The sequence below is a fragment of the Molothrus aeneus genome, chromosome 13 (genome assembly GCF_037042795.1).
Source record: "Molothrus aeneus isolate 106 chromosome 13, BPBGC_Maene_1.0, whole genome shotgun sequence".
In the NCBI taxonomy this organism is placed as follows: domain Eukaryota; kingdom Metazoa; phylum Chordata; class Aves; order Passeriformes; family Icteridae; genus Molothrus; species Molothrus aeneus.
Window position 1 is genome coordinate 4,727,337 of NC_089658.1, and position 15,987 is coordinate 4,743,323.

At 39.7% G+C, this 15,987-nt stretch overlaps 1 protein-coding gene across 1 annotated transcript; it reads left to right on the plus strand.

The window, feature by feature from the left end:
* Positions 1 to 1,591: 1,591 nt before the first annotated feature.
* On the plus strand, positions 1,592 to 14,804 carry CHRNB4 (cholinergic receptor nicotinic beta 4 subunit). The gene is made up of 6 exons (XM_066558563.1): positions 1,592 to 1,781; positions 6,369 to 6,514; positions 8,270 to 8,314; positions 8,440 to 8,549; positions 10,998 to 11,970; positions 14,017 to 14,804. Exons 1-6 carry the CDS (start codon positions 1,727 to 1,729, stop codon positions 14,155 to 14,157), a joined length of 1,470 nt encoding a protein of 489 aa, XP_066414660.1. The 5' UTR covers positions 1,592 to 1,726; the 3' UTR covers positions 14,158 to 14,804.
* The last annotated feature ends 1,183 nt before the right edge of the window (positions 14,805 to 15,987 follow it).

Consider the following 15,987-nt stretch of genomic DNA (forward strand, 5'->3'; position numbering starts at 1 on the left):
TACTAGGACTGCACTGTTTTTTTAAAGTCAACTAGATTTCCTCACCGTGACTGTTCTGTCTTACTGAAACCATTCACAATCCCTCTTAGGTCCCACACTATTTAGAATCATAGAATAATTTCAGTTGGAAGGGATCTTTAAAGATCATCTTGTCCAACTCTGCCCTGCAATGAGCAGGGACATCTTCAACTGGACCAAATTGCTCAGACTCTTGTCCAGTCTGGTTTGATTTCCTTGGATGGGGCCTCTACCATCTACCAGTTCTGTGGGCAACCAGTTCCAGTGTTTCAACATCCTCATTGTAAAAAATTAATTCCTTATGTTTAGACTGAATCCACTTCTTTTAGTTTAAAAACATCGTCCCTAGTCCTATTGAAACATCTGTCCTTCTCTTTGTTATAAGCCCCTTTAAGTATCAAAGGCCACATTAAGGTCTCCAGAGCCTTTTCTTCTCCAGGCTAAACAGTCCCAATTTAAACCAATTCTAGCTAATTGATAGTGAATAAAAAAAAAAGGGGGTGATGAAAGCAGAAAAAAAGACTGAAAATAAAGGCTGGAACTTGCACCTGGTATCAGGTGACCCCTGATTCAAGGCTCAATTTACTAATAAAGATCTGCAACAAACCCAGCACATTAATGTTGGGATGTTTAACAATAAGGCAACAGTGTGCTGAGAAATTTTTTTGAGTACACAGAAGTCATCAACCATCAATTCCACTATATAATCCACAGAACTTTTTATCATCTGAGATATTTGCACAGCATAAATACAATAAATGCACCTCTAAACAAAATTGATTACATGTACATATAGAAAAGTTATGTTACAGGGGATCAAAATTAGTTTGGTTTGTTTTCTATCCCATGGGGTATATATCCCATGGCCTGTCCTACAGTGCTTGCAAAGAGCTCATAAGGTCTTCTTGCCCCCTCCTTCTACACAAATCTTCCCATTGTAAGTCCCAAAACACATGACACTCTATAGTCTGCTAAACCCTTTAGCTCTAAAGATGAATTCCACAGAATTTCTCTAAATGCTCCTCTGGAATGTCTTTATCCCTACTGCTACTTCACCACATATTGCTTTAGCTTTCTTTTAAAAATCCTATCACATGCAAATGACAACAAGTTTTCTGTTCCTCTCTCAGTGCTCCCAAAAACTTTTTGGAGCTCTAGTTTAAAGAAATCACATGTGTGGGCTTGGAGTCAAAAAGGGTTGGCAGTAGGTACTAAACTTTCTGTCTTGACACAGAAAATAACCCTCTGCTGGGGCTATAATTTATTGACACTAAGAGGTTTTATGGCACGAAGTTTAACCAGTTCTTCCCACACAGCTATTCTCACCCACTGCACTCATTAATCAGAAAGCCTTTTAAATGTTATCTAGTAGCAAGAATTAAGCAGTTGTGTTTTGCACATCATGTCCCTTAGCTTGCTCTTTCATTTCCTCTTTTTCAACATTATCACATTATGTTCACTCTTCTTATTTGCTTTTCCTCTTCACAAAGCTCTTTAAACAGCTGCAAAGGGGGAGGGACCACTATGCTCACGAAAATTGCACTTTGCAGAACGCTTCTGTCAGGTCCTACTGTCTGTCTCTTTCCAGGCATTTCATACCTCCAAGATTCAGGTTTGCTTCTACATCTCTTGCCTGTGCATCTCTGCCAACAGAGCCTATTGCCAGCTGTCTAAGCTGAAGAACAGGAATCCACTTCTTCTTACTGCCATGAGGAAAATGTACAGCCTTGTTCTCTTTGTGGTGGGCTCCTTTTGTCTGAACGGTAAGTGACCTTTTCTTTCTCCTACAGTTTCAGAACAGTCAGAGCTTTTGGGGGTAACAGGCAGGGCAGTGGCATGAGCTCACAGACAATTCATAACCATTGCCTCAGGAGGCTGCTGGCTTTAAGAGGATGTATAAAATTGATTATTTTAGTGCTGTTTTGGGCTTGTTTGGTATCAGCACATGCACTACGACGAATATGGACAGAGAGGTTGGATATAAAATTACATAACTGTAGGACATGACAGTGATAATGACTAAATAATATCCCTTTAGATGCTCCCAGGATCATCTGTGATAGGAAAAGCAGCATATTGTACTGAAGGTGAAAAAATGAACCATAACATGATCCGTAAATATGACAGATCTCATCCTTCTACCATTATTTTCTCAAGTTCCAATATTTTGCAAAGTTCACACTTCCTAATTTTTAGAATGGAAACAGTTTAAATTAAGTTGTCATATGTAAATATATGCCACAAAAAATATAATAGTTATGCCTTTTATACAAGAACATTTCCCTCAGTCTGTCAGGATTTCTTGGATATGTTTTAGCCAATACAACAGCCTGACAGCAGCATGAAATAGTGCATTTAGCATGGGAACTTCTTCCCATGGAGAGGCTCCTCTGAAGTGCTCTGAGAGAAACTGGCTGAAACTAAACCAAGATCCTCAGATCACACACTTCCCATTTTTGTCTATTCATTCCACACTTGTTATGTTTCTTCCATCTCTGAAAGGCAACTTCAGAAAACATCTGCTTTGTGACAAAAGGAGAGTGAGGGCCCACTTCAGATTTTTAAATTATACATTTCTAAACCCCTGAGTATTTCCTTTTTTATTTGCATTAATTGCAGTGTAAAAATTAAAAACCTTTAAAATACAGTAAATTCACTGCTACTTCCATTGGAACAAAAATAGTTCAAATCAGCATGTGTTCTTCTAGGAGGTTATGAAAATCTTTTTGCTTCAGAGTATGTTGAGAAGTAACAACATGATGAAGTAATTTCAAAGATAATGGGACTGCTTTATTGCTGCTTCTTACTTGTTCTTTACTAATTACAGATGGGAACTTGGTATGTCACTTATGTGTGAGAGAGTAAAGGATTAAAATGGTAACACATGCTACAGTGCTACTTCTAAACAAATATTATTTCAACATTTATTATGAGAACTGAGTTCAGAGAAACACTAGAAATATGTCTTATGTTACATTTTGAAATGTAGACAGTAATAACAGTGAACTTCCCTGTATCTCTCAGCACTGCTCCTTATTCTTTTCTGTGGAAATCACTCCAATGAATTTGTTATTATGCTGGAATCAAACAGGATGTCTAGTTATTTCATTTTATGTATTTAAATTAGACTATGTAAAAAGGAAAGTCTCCACAGCAGTGGTTTAGTTTCTTTTGCTGTGAAATTGGAAGCATCTTGGTGCAATTTTTTAAATGCTCATAGTCCCACAGAGAAAACAAACTTACTGAGGAATGTGTACTGCAAGGTATGTGGTGATTGCTCTCCTTGTCACAGAGCAGATGTGCAGCGTGTTCAGTGAAGCCAAAATCATTTCCACAGCTCAGGATTCACCCCAATGGGCTTTATTTATTACTGCTTTCAGTACACAAAGATGCTCCACTCCCAAATTAGGACTGCTTGATCATTGTTGTTAAAATAATTTGTCTAAAAGCATCAGTCTACCGTCTGCACTATCTCTGGTGATTACTGCTATTTGGAAAAAAAACCCAAAAACAACAAAACCAACAGTTTGTGGGGAAAACTGCACTTCCATTTCTTCCCACCCTGAGAGGAACAAGAGACGTTTCAAAGGCCTGGCTACTGACACACAGTGCACATAAAGATGAAACTGGATGCCTGGTAATTTTGTTCTCATTAGTTGCCATCTGGTTTATAAGTAGATTGTTAATGGAAAGTAGGCTGTAAAAATTAGACAACAAACACTCATTTCTCGCCAGTATTTACTGGGATCGGTTTTAACAGGTTTTAAGGCAGTGCAGGGCTGACATCTAGTGGTGTATGATACAGGTGACAGCAGCCCCTTTATTTCTGATTACTAAGTTACAAAGGCTGGAATTTTATAAAGGATTATCCCTAGTGAAGGAATGCCTTCACTAAGAGCAGATAATAATTTCTCAAAGGGATTCATTGTTGAATAAATATTTGTTATAACTAAAGTCATGGTTGCCATTAATCCACACAAAGTTTATTAACAGTCAGTACTTGGAAATCTGAGCTGTTCTCATCAGATATGCAGACTCCACACCATGTTTGGATTTGCAGACCAGACGACTATGATTGCTAAAAGCAGGTTTCAGAGTAAAAACTAATGACAAATCCAGAATTAGCTTTCTGCAAATATTCTGCAGTTCCTACTCCTTACTCCCCATTTAGCAAATACTCTCTGTGCTGGAATATCCACAGACAAAGGCAGCAATGCAGTGAAAACACAGTTAACAATTCAAACAAGAATTCACATCTTTGCTAACAGTATTCAGTGACCACTGAATGAAACAAACCAACTGACAATTTATTTATATTTGAATTATAGCCATATGTTTACATCACTTACATATGCAACAGTAGGAATGTCTACTAAAAAAATCTACTATAAATAAACCTAACATAAAACTCCACCAAAGAACACAATAAAAAAATTTTAACAAGGATTCTCTCTTGAACTACCACAGGATTTCTAACCTATTCTTATAACCACAAGATTCATTCCTAGAGCACGGCCCTCTTTTCTTCACAGTATCAAATTTAGCTTTTCCTTGATTGCTACACACAAGAAAACCACCCCAGAATCTGAAGCTTAGCAAGATTCAGCATAGCTCTAGCTTGATAAGCTTTTGATTAGGCACCTTGCATTGAGAACAAATGTCATATTAAAATATCACATGGTATAGGGCTTTTATAATGACTCGAAGGGAGGTACAAAGCAAGTATAAATCAAAAAACAAACTGACCCAACAAACACAGATACATTCATCTAAATTTGTTTTTCCAAATGCCTTGGAAAGTATTTGAAAAGCCTATTCTGAAGAACAATGTTATAGTTAAGTATAGGTGGAGAATTTGGGCTACCAGACCACAGCCTATGCTGGTCTTACAAGAATTAAATTAAGCCTGGTGTTTACCTCAAGCTTTCCACAAAGCTTGAGTAGAAGTTGTTCTTAGATGTGAAATCTCTGTTTGATAATCTTTCCTTTTACCTCACTCCACTTTCTCACTGGATCAGAACCAAGAAGGTCTTAGGGTATTTAGGTTCTGAACCCAGGTTGGATTCAGAAGAATTTCAAGTTTAAAGAGAGACTTGTTCAGCCTATCAACTTGCAGCCCAGTTCACAAGGAAATGTGGCACCTTCTAGACATGCACACAAACTTTGGCTGCTTATTTGATCCTGACCTTTTGGTGTCTGCCTTTCCCCAGATTTCATGGATATGCTGCAACATAAAAAAACCCCAAAACAAATTAATGTACCACAAATTTAAAATACTTGCATAGCCAGTGTTTTTTACTGTGTGAAATTGCTTTGGGAAATAATGAAGCATGTATGCTCTAAGGACACTGCCCTCATTTCTGCAACGTCTAGGTGTGAATTAGGTGAGCTGGATTAGGTGACCTTTGGAAGGTATGGAAGAGGTATTCTATCCATTGTATTGGAACCTGCTTTCACTGGCACAGTAATTTCATCAGCATCACAACCCAGACCTGCCCAACACAGAGCACAGTGTCTCTGGCTCAGTTCTGTCAGCAGGATGTCATCAGGACCTTGCTCATCAGTATGGCCAGGTGGTCAACAGTGGTTTGAAAGTCCACTGGAGTGACTTTAAAAAGCACACATGAGAACAGAATAAATGACCCTGGGGTTGTGCCAGAAGCTGCTCTGCTCCACAGGCAATGTTCAGGCTTGTTTGATAGTAACCTGTAGATACTGTATTTTGTAGTCACTGGACTCCAGCTTTGGCAAAGATTTACAGTATTTGTGCTGGTCCACAAAACAGGTTTTACTTCCACATAAAGTAAGTCTAACATACTGCCTAGGGTTTTCAAATTTTGAAACAGAAACATCACTAGCTACTAGAGAGTCCCCAGTCATTTAAAAATCCTTTATGACTCCTAAAGCTTATCCCTTGGTTTTCTCTACATAGAGTCTTTAAATTTGTATTTGTAACTGCAACTCTGTCTCCTACAGCACTAGACAGAGAAGTCACAGCTGGACCCCCCTCTTTGGATCATAGAATAATTCTTCCCCTGCAATCAAGAGGGTGGTTTGCTCCCAGCTTCTATTTCTGAGTGTAATCCCAAAAGTATCTACCAATTTGAGATTCACATTTTATTGCAAAAAACCCTGAAAGGGATCTGCTTTGATCTGTGCTCTGTGAAACAGCCAACTTCAGTAGAACAGATATCAGTGCAAGCCCTGTATCCTCCTGTTCACACAAGTCTTTAGAAAATCAAAAGCTGTCATTATTTCCCAAAGACGATCTGATGCACAGATATTCTGTGAGCCCTACCTCATGTCACTTTAGTGTCCCTTCCATAATCCTGTTTTGTGATGCTTTACAGGAAGCATGGCAGCAGATGCTGAAGAAAAACTAATGAACCACCTACTGAGTCCTGACAGGTACAATAAGTTAATTCGACCAGCTGTCAACTCCTCCCAGCTGGTATCCATAGAACTGCAGGTTTCCCTGGCACAGCTTATCAGTGTGGTAAGTTCAAACTAGGCTATGCCTTGACATTCAGTACTACCTGCACAGCACTCGAATTAATAGTTATACTGGCATTGCTACATCTCTGCTCTTTTCTCATTTGTGTAACACTATTAATAGGCAGAGCCCATACACACAATTTACTGGTTTTAGACCTCACAATGGAGCTACAATGGGAAAATCAGTCTATGCCTAAGCTTTGAAGGACTGGGGCCAGACCTTCATCCAATAGAATTCCATCTAGCTAAAATTCAAAATCATTCCACTGATTTCAGTACAGCTACTGTAAGTTCCCCCAGGTCAGACCTATCCTGGACAGTGCACACTATCCACCATCAGGGGAATGCTAATCCATCTTCTACTGAAGTGCTTCAATGGCCTGAAAACAAGCTACAAAGCCACATCCAAATCACATGACATATCAGGCATATTAATAAAGAACACTGGAATGTTGTAAAGAAAAACACACATTAGTTCTGGCTGGAATAGCTTAACATGGTTAAAATAATCCTCATGAAAGCAACTCCTCATATTCAATAACAATTACTTCAGTGGGTCTATAAGACACTTTCACCCACAAGGTTAGTATGTGTTTGACAGTTATTACAAGGTATAAACACATCTTTACTAAGAGAGGTTAGCATTAACTGCAGTGACAACAAGAGCCAGTATATAAGTGGGAATAATTTCCTGAACTGGGCTTTCAACTCTGCTGCTCTCCCTGAGAGAGACAGAGAAGATACAGATGACTGCCTCCTGTCAGAATTTGTGTAAGGGCTAGTGACTGGACTGCTGCAAACTTTTAGAGACATAAAAAATGTATATTCTGAAATTCAAGAGGAAATGAGAAAGACTCTGTTGGACTGTAAGGGAAACTGTACAAATAGCTGAGGTTTCATACACCCATGCAGACTGGATATAATATATATAGATAGTCAGAGATGTATATACATATACACTCAGGATTCAATGCCATGCATACCAGATGATTCTAGTTAAGTGCTCTCTCTCCTGGGGAGCTCCATCTGGACACAGACAGGACACCTTACATCCTGCACTACACCATGAGCACAGTGTCCCCCCAGACTGCAGATTCTGGGCATAAAAAGGGAGGTGTCTTGTTCCAGAGGCCCTGGTGATCAACAACCTAAGCAAGGTGGATGAATGGGCAAAGACCAAGACCAGCACAGCTTAGTCCTTATCCCTCTATAGCCTCACTCTTTGAGTAGAACAAAATTAGGCATCTTGTAGACTCCAACAATCTCAAGCATCTTCAGGATCAGAGAATTAACTCATTTTCCTGCAGAAATCCTCCTGACAGATCTTCTACAGAGAGGTTTCTCTTCTGGACTGCTGTCTAGAGACATGGTATACATGGCAAACCTTACACCAACCTCACACAACCTCATATAGGCCTCCCCGATGGTCAACTGTCCCTTCTGTTTCAAATCAAGGGTGGAGAAGTGGGGTGGGGTGGGATGGGAAACCAGCTTAGCAAAGTGGTGGTTATTGTTTCCAAATAACTGCACTCACTCCTGCCATAACTGTTCTTGTTAAAAGGCATTTGGAATTCTACATTTATGGGGTTACTACTTATCATTAGTATGTGTACAAGACTGGCCATTGTACCTCAGAGAAACTGTCTTGAAATACACTAGACAAAATCATGCTTAAAAACCCACTGAATAAATCTTATTACTGCAATGAAGTGAAACATTTTAGAGGCCACTTTTTGTCTCTGTTTTTTCCCTGCAGAATGAACGAGAGCAGATCATGACTACGAACGTCTGGCTGAACCAGGTAACAAAGCCACAGAGAAATGGCTCTTGCAAACCACAAATCCAACTGCTCTCACTCCATCACATGATTATTTTGTTAGTGCTGCTCTGGACACTCCCATCACTGCTGTCCAATTCTTCTCTTAGGAGTGGATTGATTATCGGCTGGCTTGGAAGCCCTCTGACTATGAAGGAATAAATAAGCTGAGAATACCTGCAAAACACATCTGGTTACCAGACATTGTCCTTTACAATAAGTAAGTAAAACTGTTGCAGTTTACACAGACAAAATTTTAACCAAGGAACAAACATCAGAAACGATGAAGCAGGTCTGGTAAAATTTTAAAACTGAATGTTGTCACTTTTAGATAGTAGCAAGTGTATCTGACTGGGCTACTGGGCTCAAAGATAATTTTCATCATCAGCACTCTGGTTAAAGAAATTCCAGCAGAGCTGGAAGATGTCTGCAGCATGAGCAGTTACAGCACAGGATTCATGCCAAGGCTCACAACTAAGACAGATTTATATGAAAATAGACTGTATGGAAAGAATAAATTGTAGGTATAAGTGCAGTTGCAAGAAGACATCTGGAATTTTATCAGACATCCAAGGGGCTGAGATATAGTTTTGTTTTCTTCTTCCCCACTCCTTCTTCTATCACAGACCCCAGGACACAAATCTGTTACAAAGTTCACACATACCATAACTCCAGGAGTTCGTATTCATGTAGAAAACCCAAGTTATATTCCATTTTCATAAAGCATTGAAAAAACCCATTCTATGAATACACAACAAATCTGTCAACATTTGACCCTGTTGCTTTATAGTACTGAGAAAAATATCATACCTAGTTCCTCTTTCAAACAAAGGAACTGACAATTTTGTTCTGCTTTGGTTTAAGTCTCTAGCAAAACCTTGAAGTGGATGATTTTTTTTTTTAAATTATCAAAATTTATACTTTTATAATACTTTGAAAACCAATGAATTCATGAACACACGATGATTTATGAACATATACAGATGGGAAACCCAGGAGGTTTATATATAACTGAGTTAAGTCCTTGGAATCCTACTACTGGAAACCAGATTTGATGAGCACTTAAATCTAATGTATGAGTCACAAAATAATTCAGCCAGTGGATTAGGATATAGTCTGCCTGCTCAAAGCTTGTTCTGGTAAATTGTGCCTCTGCCCTCTGCTTCTTTTTGCTACTGGCCAAGTGATACCGTTTAATAGTTTGTAAAAATAGAAAGGAATATTTTCAAAAGGTTTCTTAAATGCACAGGAACAAGCCTCACTGTATTGGATTTCTACATTAGTACAAAGCTTCAATTAAATTTTAGCTAAAGGACAGCTCCATGTAACTTCCTGCTGATGGAGCAGAGTTTCACAGGCATCAGTCAGTTTGAGGGGCTCAGGAAAACACAAAGCATGTCCCCATGCCCACAGCTCTGTCTGGGGCCTGTGCAGAGGGCTCTGGGAGTGCAGCCCAGCCTCTTCCCACCACTGAGACAGGACAGTCAGCACCAGAACTCACATACTCCCAGCCCAGGATTCTGCCCAGCACATGGCATGGCATGATGGCAAAGGTAACTCTGGGAGTACAGATATGTCAGAACTAAGACACAATTCATTTCTCAAAAAATAGTTATCTTATTGGCAATGAACTAATGACCCCTATTAGTGGCTGTAGCCACTCACTTCCACATCTGGTTGTTTCACTCTGCATGAATTAGCTGCAAAGGTCTCAGTTCAGTGCCAGGCTCTCACTGCCTCACCCAGGTGAGCCCTTTCCAGAGTCAAACCTAACTGATTCAGACACATGTGCCAAGCCTTAGATATTTGTAGCATTTCCCTGCTTAGGGAAAAAAAAAATCACCCTTAGCACTGAAAGAACTATTTTCCATGATGCCTTGTCAACAAACACTACCCCAGGATACTTAAGGGCTTAAACAGCTCAACCTTGTTGGCCCACACTGTTGGGCAAGAGAAGATACTTCTGACTGATAATGATCTTCTCCCTAAGTTAAAAGGCCCATCAGAACATAGAAGACTCCCCTGCTGGAAATTCAGGAAGAGATACAAAGCCAAGATTATTTGTGGGCACTAAGAACGCTGTGGCTTGTCTGTTCTGGTTTTGTAATAAGTAAACATTAACTGGAGTGATGCAATAAATAAGCTATATAATTACATTTCCTCTGCCTACACTCTCCCTGCATTTCTAACTAATGCAGCTCATCCTTATTTCCTTGTCCAAGTCATTTAGGAGTGTTGCTCTGTGTTCTTAGCAGTGGCTACACTCCAAACCGAAGGTATCTCTGTTTTCACATGGGATGAACTTATTTTTGCTTAGCCTTCAGAGATGTAGGAAGCTTTAATTATGTGAGCAAACATTTACAAAACACATTGATTTCTTTGGATAAAACAGAGGTGTGTATTTGGTACTGAATAATAATTTTATAAGGTTTTTTCTGTAAGTATTGGACCAAAAATCAACTCTCTCATTGGGAGGAATGCATACATTAATCTCCCTATCAAGTTATAGCTCCCTACAGCATAGATTTCAGAATAATAGTATTACTAAGCTTTGATTCTCAGAACTGGGGCCCACAAGATCAAGAATGTCAGACCTTTTCTGTTTTGAACTGGTTTTCCTCCTAATATTTTACCACTTCCTCCCCTTTCTCTTTTCTCCTCTCATTAGTGCGGACGGCACCTACGAGGTCTCGCTGTACACAAATGCCATTGTATTGAACAACGGAAGCATTCGCTGGCTGCCACCGGCCATTTACAAGAGTGCCTGCAAGATTGAGGTGAAGCATTTCCCATTTGACCAACAAAACTGCACCCTCAAGTTCCGCTCCTGGACCTACGACCACACAGAAATTGATATGGTGCTTAAGACTTCCACGGCGAGCATGGACGACTTCACACCAAGCGGAGAGTGGGACATTGTAGCACTCCCAGGAAGAAGGACTGTAAACCCTCTGGACCCCAATTATGTTGATGTGACATATGACTTCATTATTAAAAGGAAACCACTTTTTTATACCATCAATCTTATCATTCCTTGTGTGCTAATTACATCCTTAGCCATCCTAGTATTCTACTTGCCTTCAGACTGTGGTGAAAAAATGACTTTATGCATATCTGTGTTGCTTGCCTTGACTGTGTTCTTGCTGCTGATCTCCAAAATTGTCCCTCCAACATCTCTAGATGTTCCACTGATTGGCAAGTATCTCATGTTTACAATGGTGCTGGTGACCTTCTCAATAGTTACCAGTGTCTGTGTGCTCAATGTCCACCACAGATCTCCAAGTACTCACACTATGCCCCCTTGGGTAAAGCTGGTTTTCCTTGAAAGGCTCCCGGCCTACCTGTTCATGAAGCGCCCAGAAAATAATTCTCCACGGCAAAAGCCATGCAACTGCAAAAAGACAAAAGCAGAGAATCCTTGTATGGAGCAATCTGACTTCTACAAGAACTCTACCTATTTTTTGAATACAGCTTCTGCCAAAAGATATGATATGAAAGTCTCTGAGACACCAGACAATGTGAGCAGTCATCGAGATTTTAGGTTAAGAACAGGTGTGAAGTTTTCTCCTGAAGTGCGAGAAGCAATTGATGGAGTCAGTTTTATAGCAGAGCACATGAAAAGCGATGACAACGACCAGAGTGTAAGTAAAAATGAGAAATCCCTGCCCTTCCAAACTTCATCTTCTGTCCTCCTCTGTAACATGCTATTCCTCAGAAAGCATTTTTGAACTCTCTAGCTATTGTCAAGATTTTAGAGAGATTCTAGATATAGCTCATAAGAGGAAATAATTTATGCCACTAATGAAAAGTAATTTGATAACTGCAAATAGTCTCCTGATAAATAACATGGCTATTTCTACAAAAAGAGTTTGCTGATTGCTCAGTAAGTCATGAAACACTCTTAAAAAAGCTTTGTTGTCACATTCAAGTGGTGATTGGCAGGGGAAGAAAACAATATTCAGTTCCAGGTTAGAAATAGACCATTTTTCACCATTGTGAATCAGTAAGACTGTGATTCGATCCATGGCCAGGCCAAGCTAACCAGAAACAATGTTCCTGCAGTTCATGCATTCATTTACCTAATGAATGCACAGAAGGAGAATTTAGCAAAATTGGTAGAAGCCCTTTGCAAACACCTTCTCTAGACTAAGACAGCTCCCTCTATATGGCAAACACCATGGGTAGGATTAAGAACCTCAACAGAGCTGACACTTCTTTCATTATTTATAGATATACCAGACTCATTACTGGTTAGGAGAAATACTTTATTTAAGCCTTGCTGCTGCTCTATTCCCCTGCCCTGCTCACAGGCCTGTAGCTAGCACAATAGAGTTGATAGAAACACTGTGAATAATGCTTGGAAAATTCAGGGTCACAGGTTTTATTTAGACAAGCGCCCACAGTTGGGAAAAATCATCCTCATACTTACCATTGTCCTCTCTCTAATCCAGACCACAGTGAGATCCAGGTTCTCTATTCCTGTTGTTCTTCCCCTCCCTCAGCCAACAGATTAAATAAAGTCTGGTTTCTGATCTTGCAGCAGTCCCTAGAGGAGCATGCTGCTAAGTAGTTCATGTTTTCTATTAACTGAAATTACTGTCAATATAAATAAAGAAGTTCAGCTATTAACATTAGACATGAGCTTGTAAACATTGAAACTGACTCAAGAGAAGCCGACTTCTTAGTGCAGGAAAAGGTTTTCTAGTAGCTCAGAAATTCTTGCAAGGACTATTACACACTAAAGGATCTACAATCTTTCACTTGGTAGTAAGAACAATTTTCAAGGGCATTTTATATATTGAAAATCCACTTACTACTTTTCACATAGGGTCCTCTGATATTACATACAATTTTTCAAGATTCATAACTTTATTCTCTGCTTCCTTGCCTCATCACAATGGTCTGATAACAACTGTTCATATACATTTATATGGTCTGATTGCAGAAGCATTCAATTCCCATTAGCAGCAGTGGGAATTAAAAGTGTGCACTGAAGGAAAAATATGTAATGGTCTAATATCAGACATTATTCAACTGACAAGGATGATAAAGTCACTGATGTGAAGACATCCCCTGTGTAACCAGAATGAATGAAAGACGAAAAATTATTCATGAGATGCAAATGAAGATTGATATATTTCCCCTTTACAATAACAGCCCAATTGGTCACTTCAGTCTGAGACAGAATCTAAGGCCATGACTTTCACAGGCAACACATGCAGGGCAAAAAGGCATTTTAATAAAAGCAACAGTATTAATATGCATTAAACCCCATGAATAAGATGACTGCTGATAAGAAAAGAACTCTGAAGCTAACCTTGTTTAACAGCAGTAAACACCATCTATTTTTGCCCACTCAGATTAATAGCATTTACAAACTAAAATTGAAGAAAAAAAAATTCCTTTATTGGATTATAGTGTGGGTCCTTCAGGGCTGGCACCACACCAGGCAGCCACACTCAGTATCTGATGTATCCAAGAAAGCTAAGAAATATTTACTGTATTTTTCTCCACTGCTCAGATGTGTTGTACGAGAAAAATCCCTTACCAAGCCTAAAGCCAGTTTATTCCCTGAACCTTGAGATCAGTTTCCTTTTATTTTGATAAACAAAAACTCAGCATTAGCGAGAGGAAGACCAAAAGAATATGACAAATTACTAATATCTTTAATTGGCTTTTTCTTCCAGGTCATTGAAGATTGGAAGTATGTTGCCATGGTAGTGGACAGGCTGTTTCTCTGGATATTTGTCCTTGTTTGTGTCCTGGGGACTGTTGGATTATTTCTGCAACCACTTTTTCAAAACCACACTGCTGCCATAAACCCTTAGCTATTATTTTAAATGTCAATACTTACACAGACATTTGGTCTCATTCTGCTCTCAGTTCCCCTTTGTTAACTCCACAAAGGTGCCAAGTGAGTTGCACTTACATCCCTTAGAGTAGGGAAAAGGAACATAGAACTTGACTTACTGGGATAGGAAAAAAAACCAAAACAAATAAAAAACTATTTTTTTTTCAGTGAGTCCAGTACTTCTGGTGATATCTTGCCCTTTTTTCAATTATTTGAAGTCTGAACATTACAGTGAAAGATTTTTGCTGTACAAGATGTCATCCTGGCATCATCATCATATTATTATTATGTATTTTAAATACATTGCCTTAGGAAGGCTATTTTCTTTCCTTAGAATACTGCAATTTCCCTATGACAAAGAAGGTACTGCTGTGAAATTTACTTTCTTCAAATGCATCAAAGTTATTTGTGTCTGATTTATAAAGAGCTTTGCAAGTGGGTTTGATACTTACATCTGAACTGAGAAACAGAAACACTTCTGAAGTAGCCACTGAAAGGTTTCTCAGCTTGCCATCTCTGGTACCTGATGGATCAACAAAGGCCAAATTAATGTATGATAAACAAACATGTATATAATACTCTGTTTGGTGATGACATAGAAATAAAACATAAAATTTTCCTTTATATAGATTTAGTCCTCAAATTCCCTGCAGGTTTAACAGCTCATGTGTCTGGGGCACAAACACACTTTAATGAGTCTAAGGCTACGAGCACAGGAAAGCAATGGGAGAAGACAGTGGTGAAAGGCAGCAAGAATGAGAGGACAGGTGAACACACACAGACCTGTGGTTTTTCTGGACAGATTTTAATGTGGATTTAAGTATAACCCTCAACAAATCAGCTAGGGAAGCACACAGAGTCTTAAAGTTTTTTGGCAAAGGACAGATTGAGGCCCTAGACCCCCATCACAGGACAATCCCACCACAGTTTGTTCCAGGTAACCTGTAAAAAGAAAAGTGGGCTCCTTGCACTTTTCAAGTGAGACCAATCTCAGTTTTGCCTTGGGGTGCTGTGAGGACACACAACAATTGTATCACCATTGGTAAGTACAACTAACACCTGGTAAACAAACTTGAAATCCACTATTACTTGTGAAGGGGATTTGAGGCTCACCTGTCCCAGGGGAATTAGTTGACACCTAAACCTGTGTTCTTCAACAAGCCACAGCTGAAGACAGTTCCAGCCCTACCTGCCTTCATCAAGACCAAGATACATTTCTACCTAGATTGCCATTCCCAGGCAGCCTCAGATAAGTACAAAGATTTAGCTGTGCATTCACACCTTTGCAATTTCTCTGAGCAGCTGCAGGGCTGCATTCACTCCCTCCCAACCTGTGGCTGAACACCCCATCCCTGAGGCCTGGGAGGGTCCCCTGGGGCCTGAGCACTTCAGCAGGGCCAGGTGCCCCACAGTGTGAGAATATGGTGTCTTGGTTTGGAAAGCCAGGTGTGTGCTAAGGAAGGCAGGAGCCTCCTCTGAAATGGAAAATGTAAACCCCCTCCCTCCTAATTGCCATAAATTTTAAACTAAGGGGCTTGCAGGCAAAATATATGGGAGCAGGAATAACAGTTCTTTACAAGGGAAGAAAATAAAAAGCTAAAATGAACAATGCAATAACCAAAGTAACACTGACAGAGTCAGAACACAGCCTGACACCCTGTGGGTCAGGGTGTTGGTAGCAGTCCCATTGGAATTGTGGCTGCAGCCCTCCTGGAGGGTCAGGTGTGGTTCTGTTGGAGCAGGGATCCTGGAGGAAGGTGCAGTCTCTTCCTCTGACGATGCAGTGGAAGAGGCAGCTGCTGTTCCT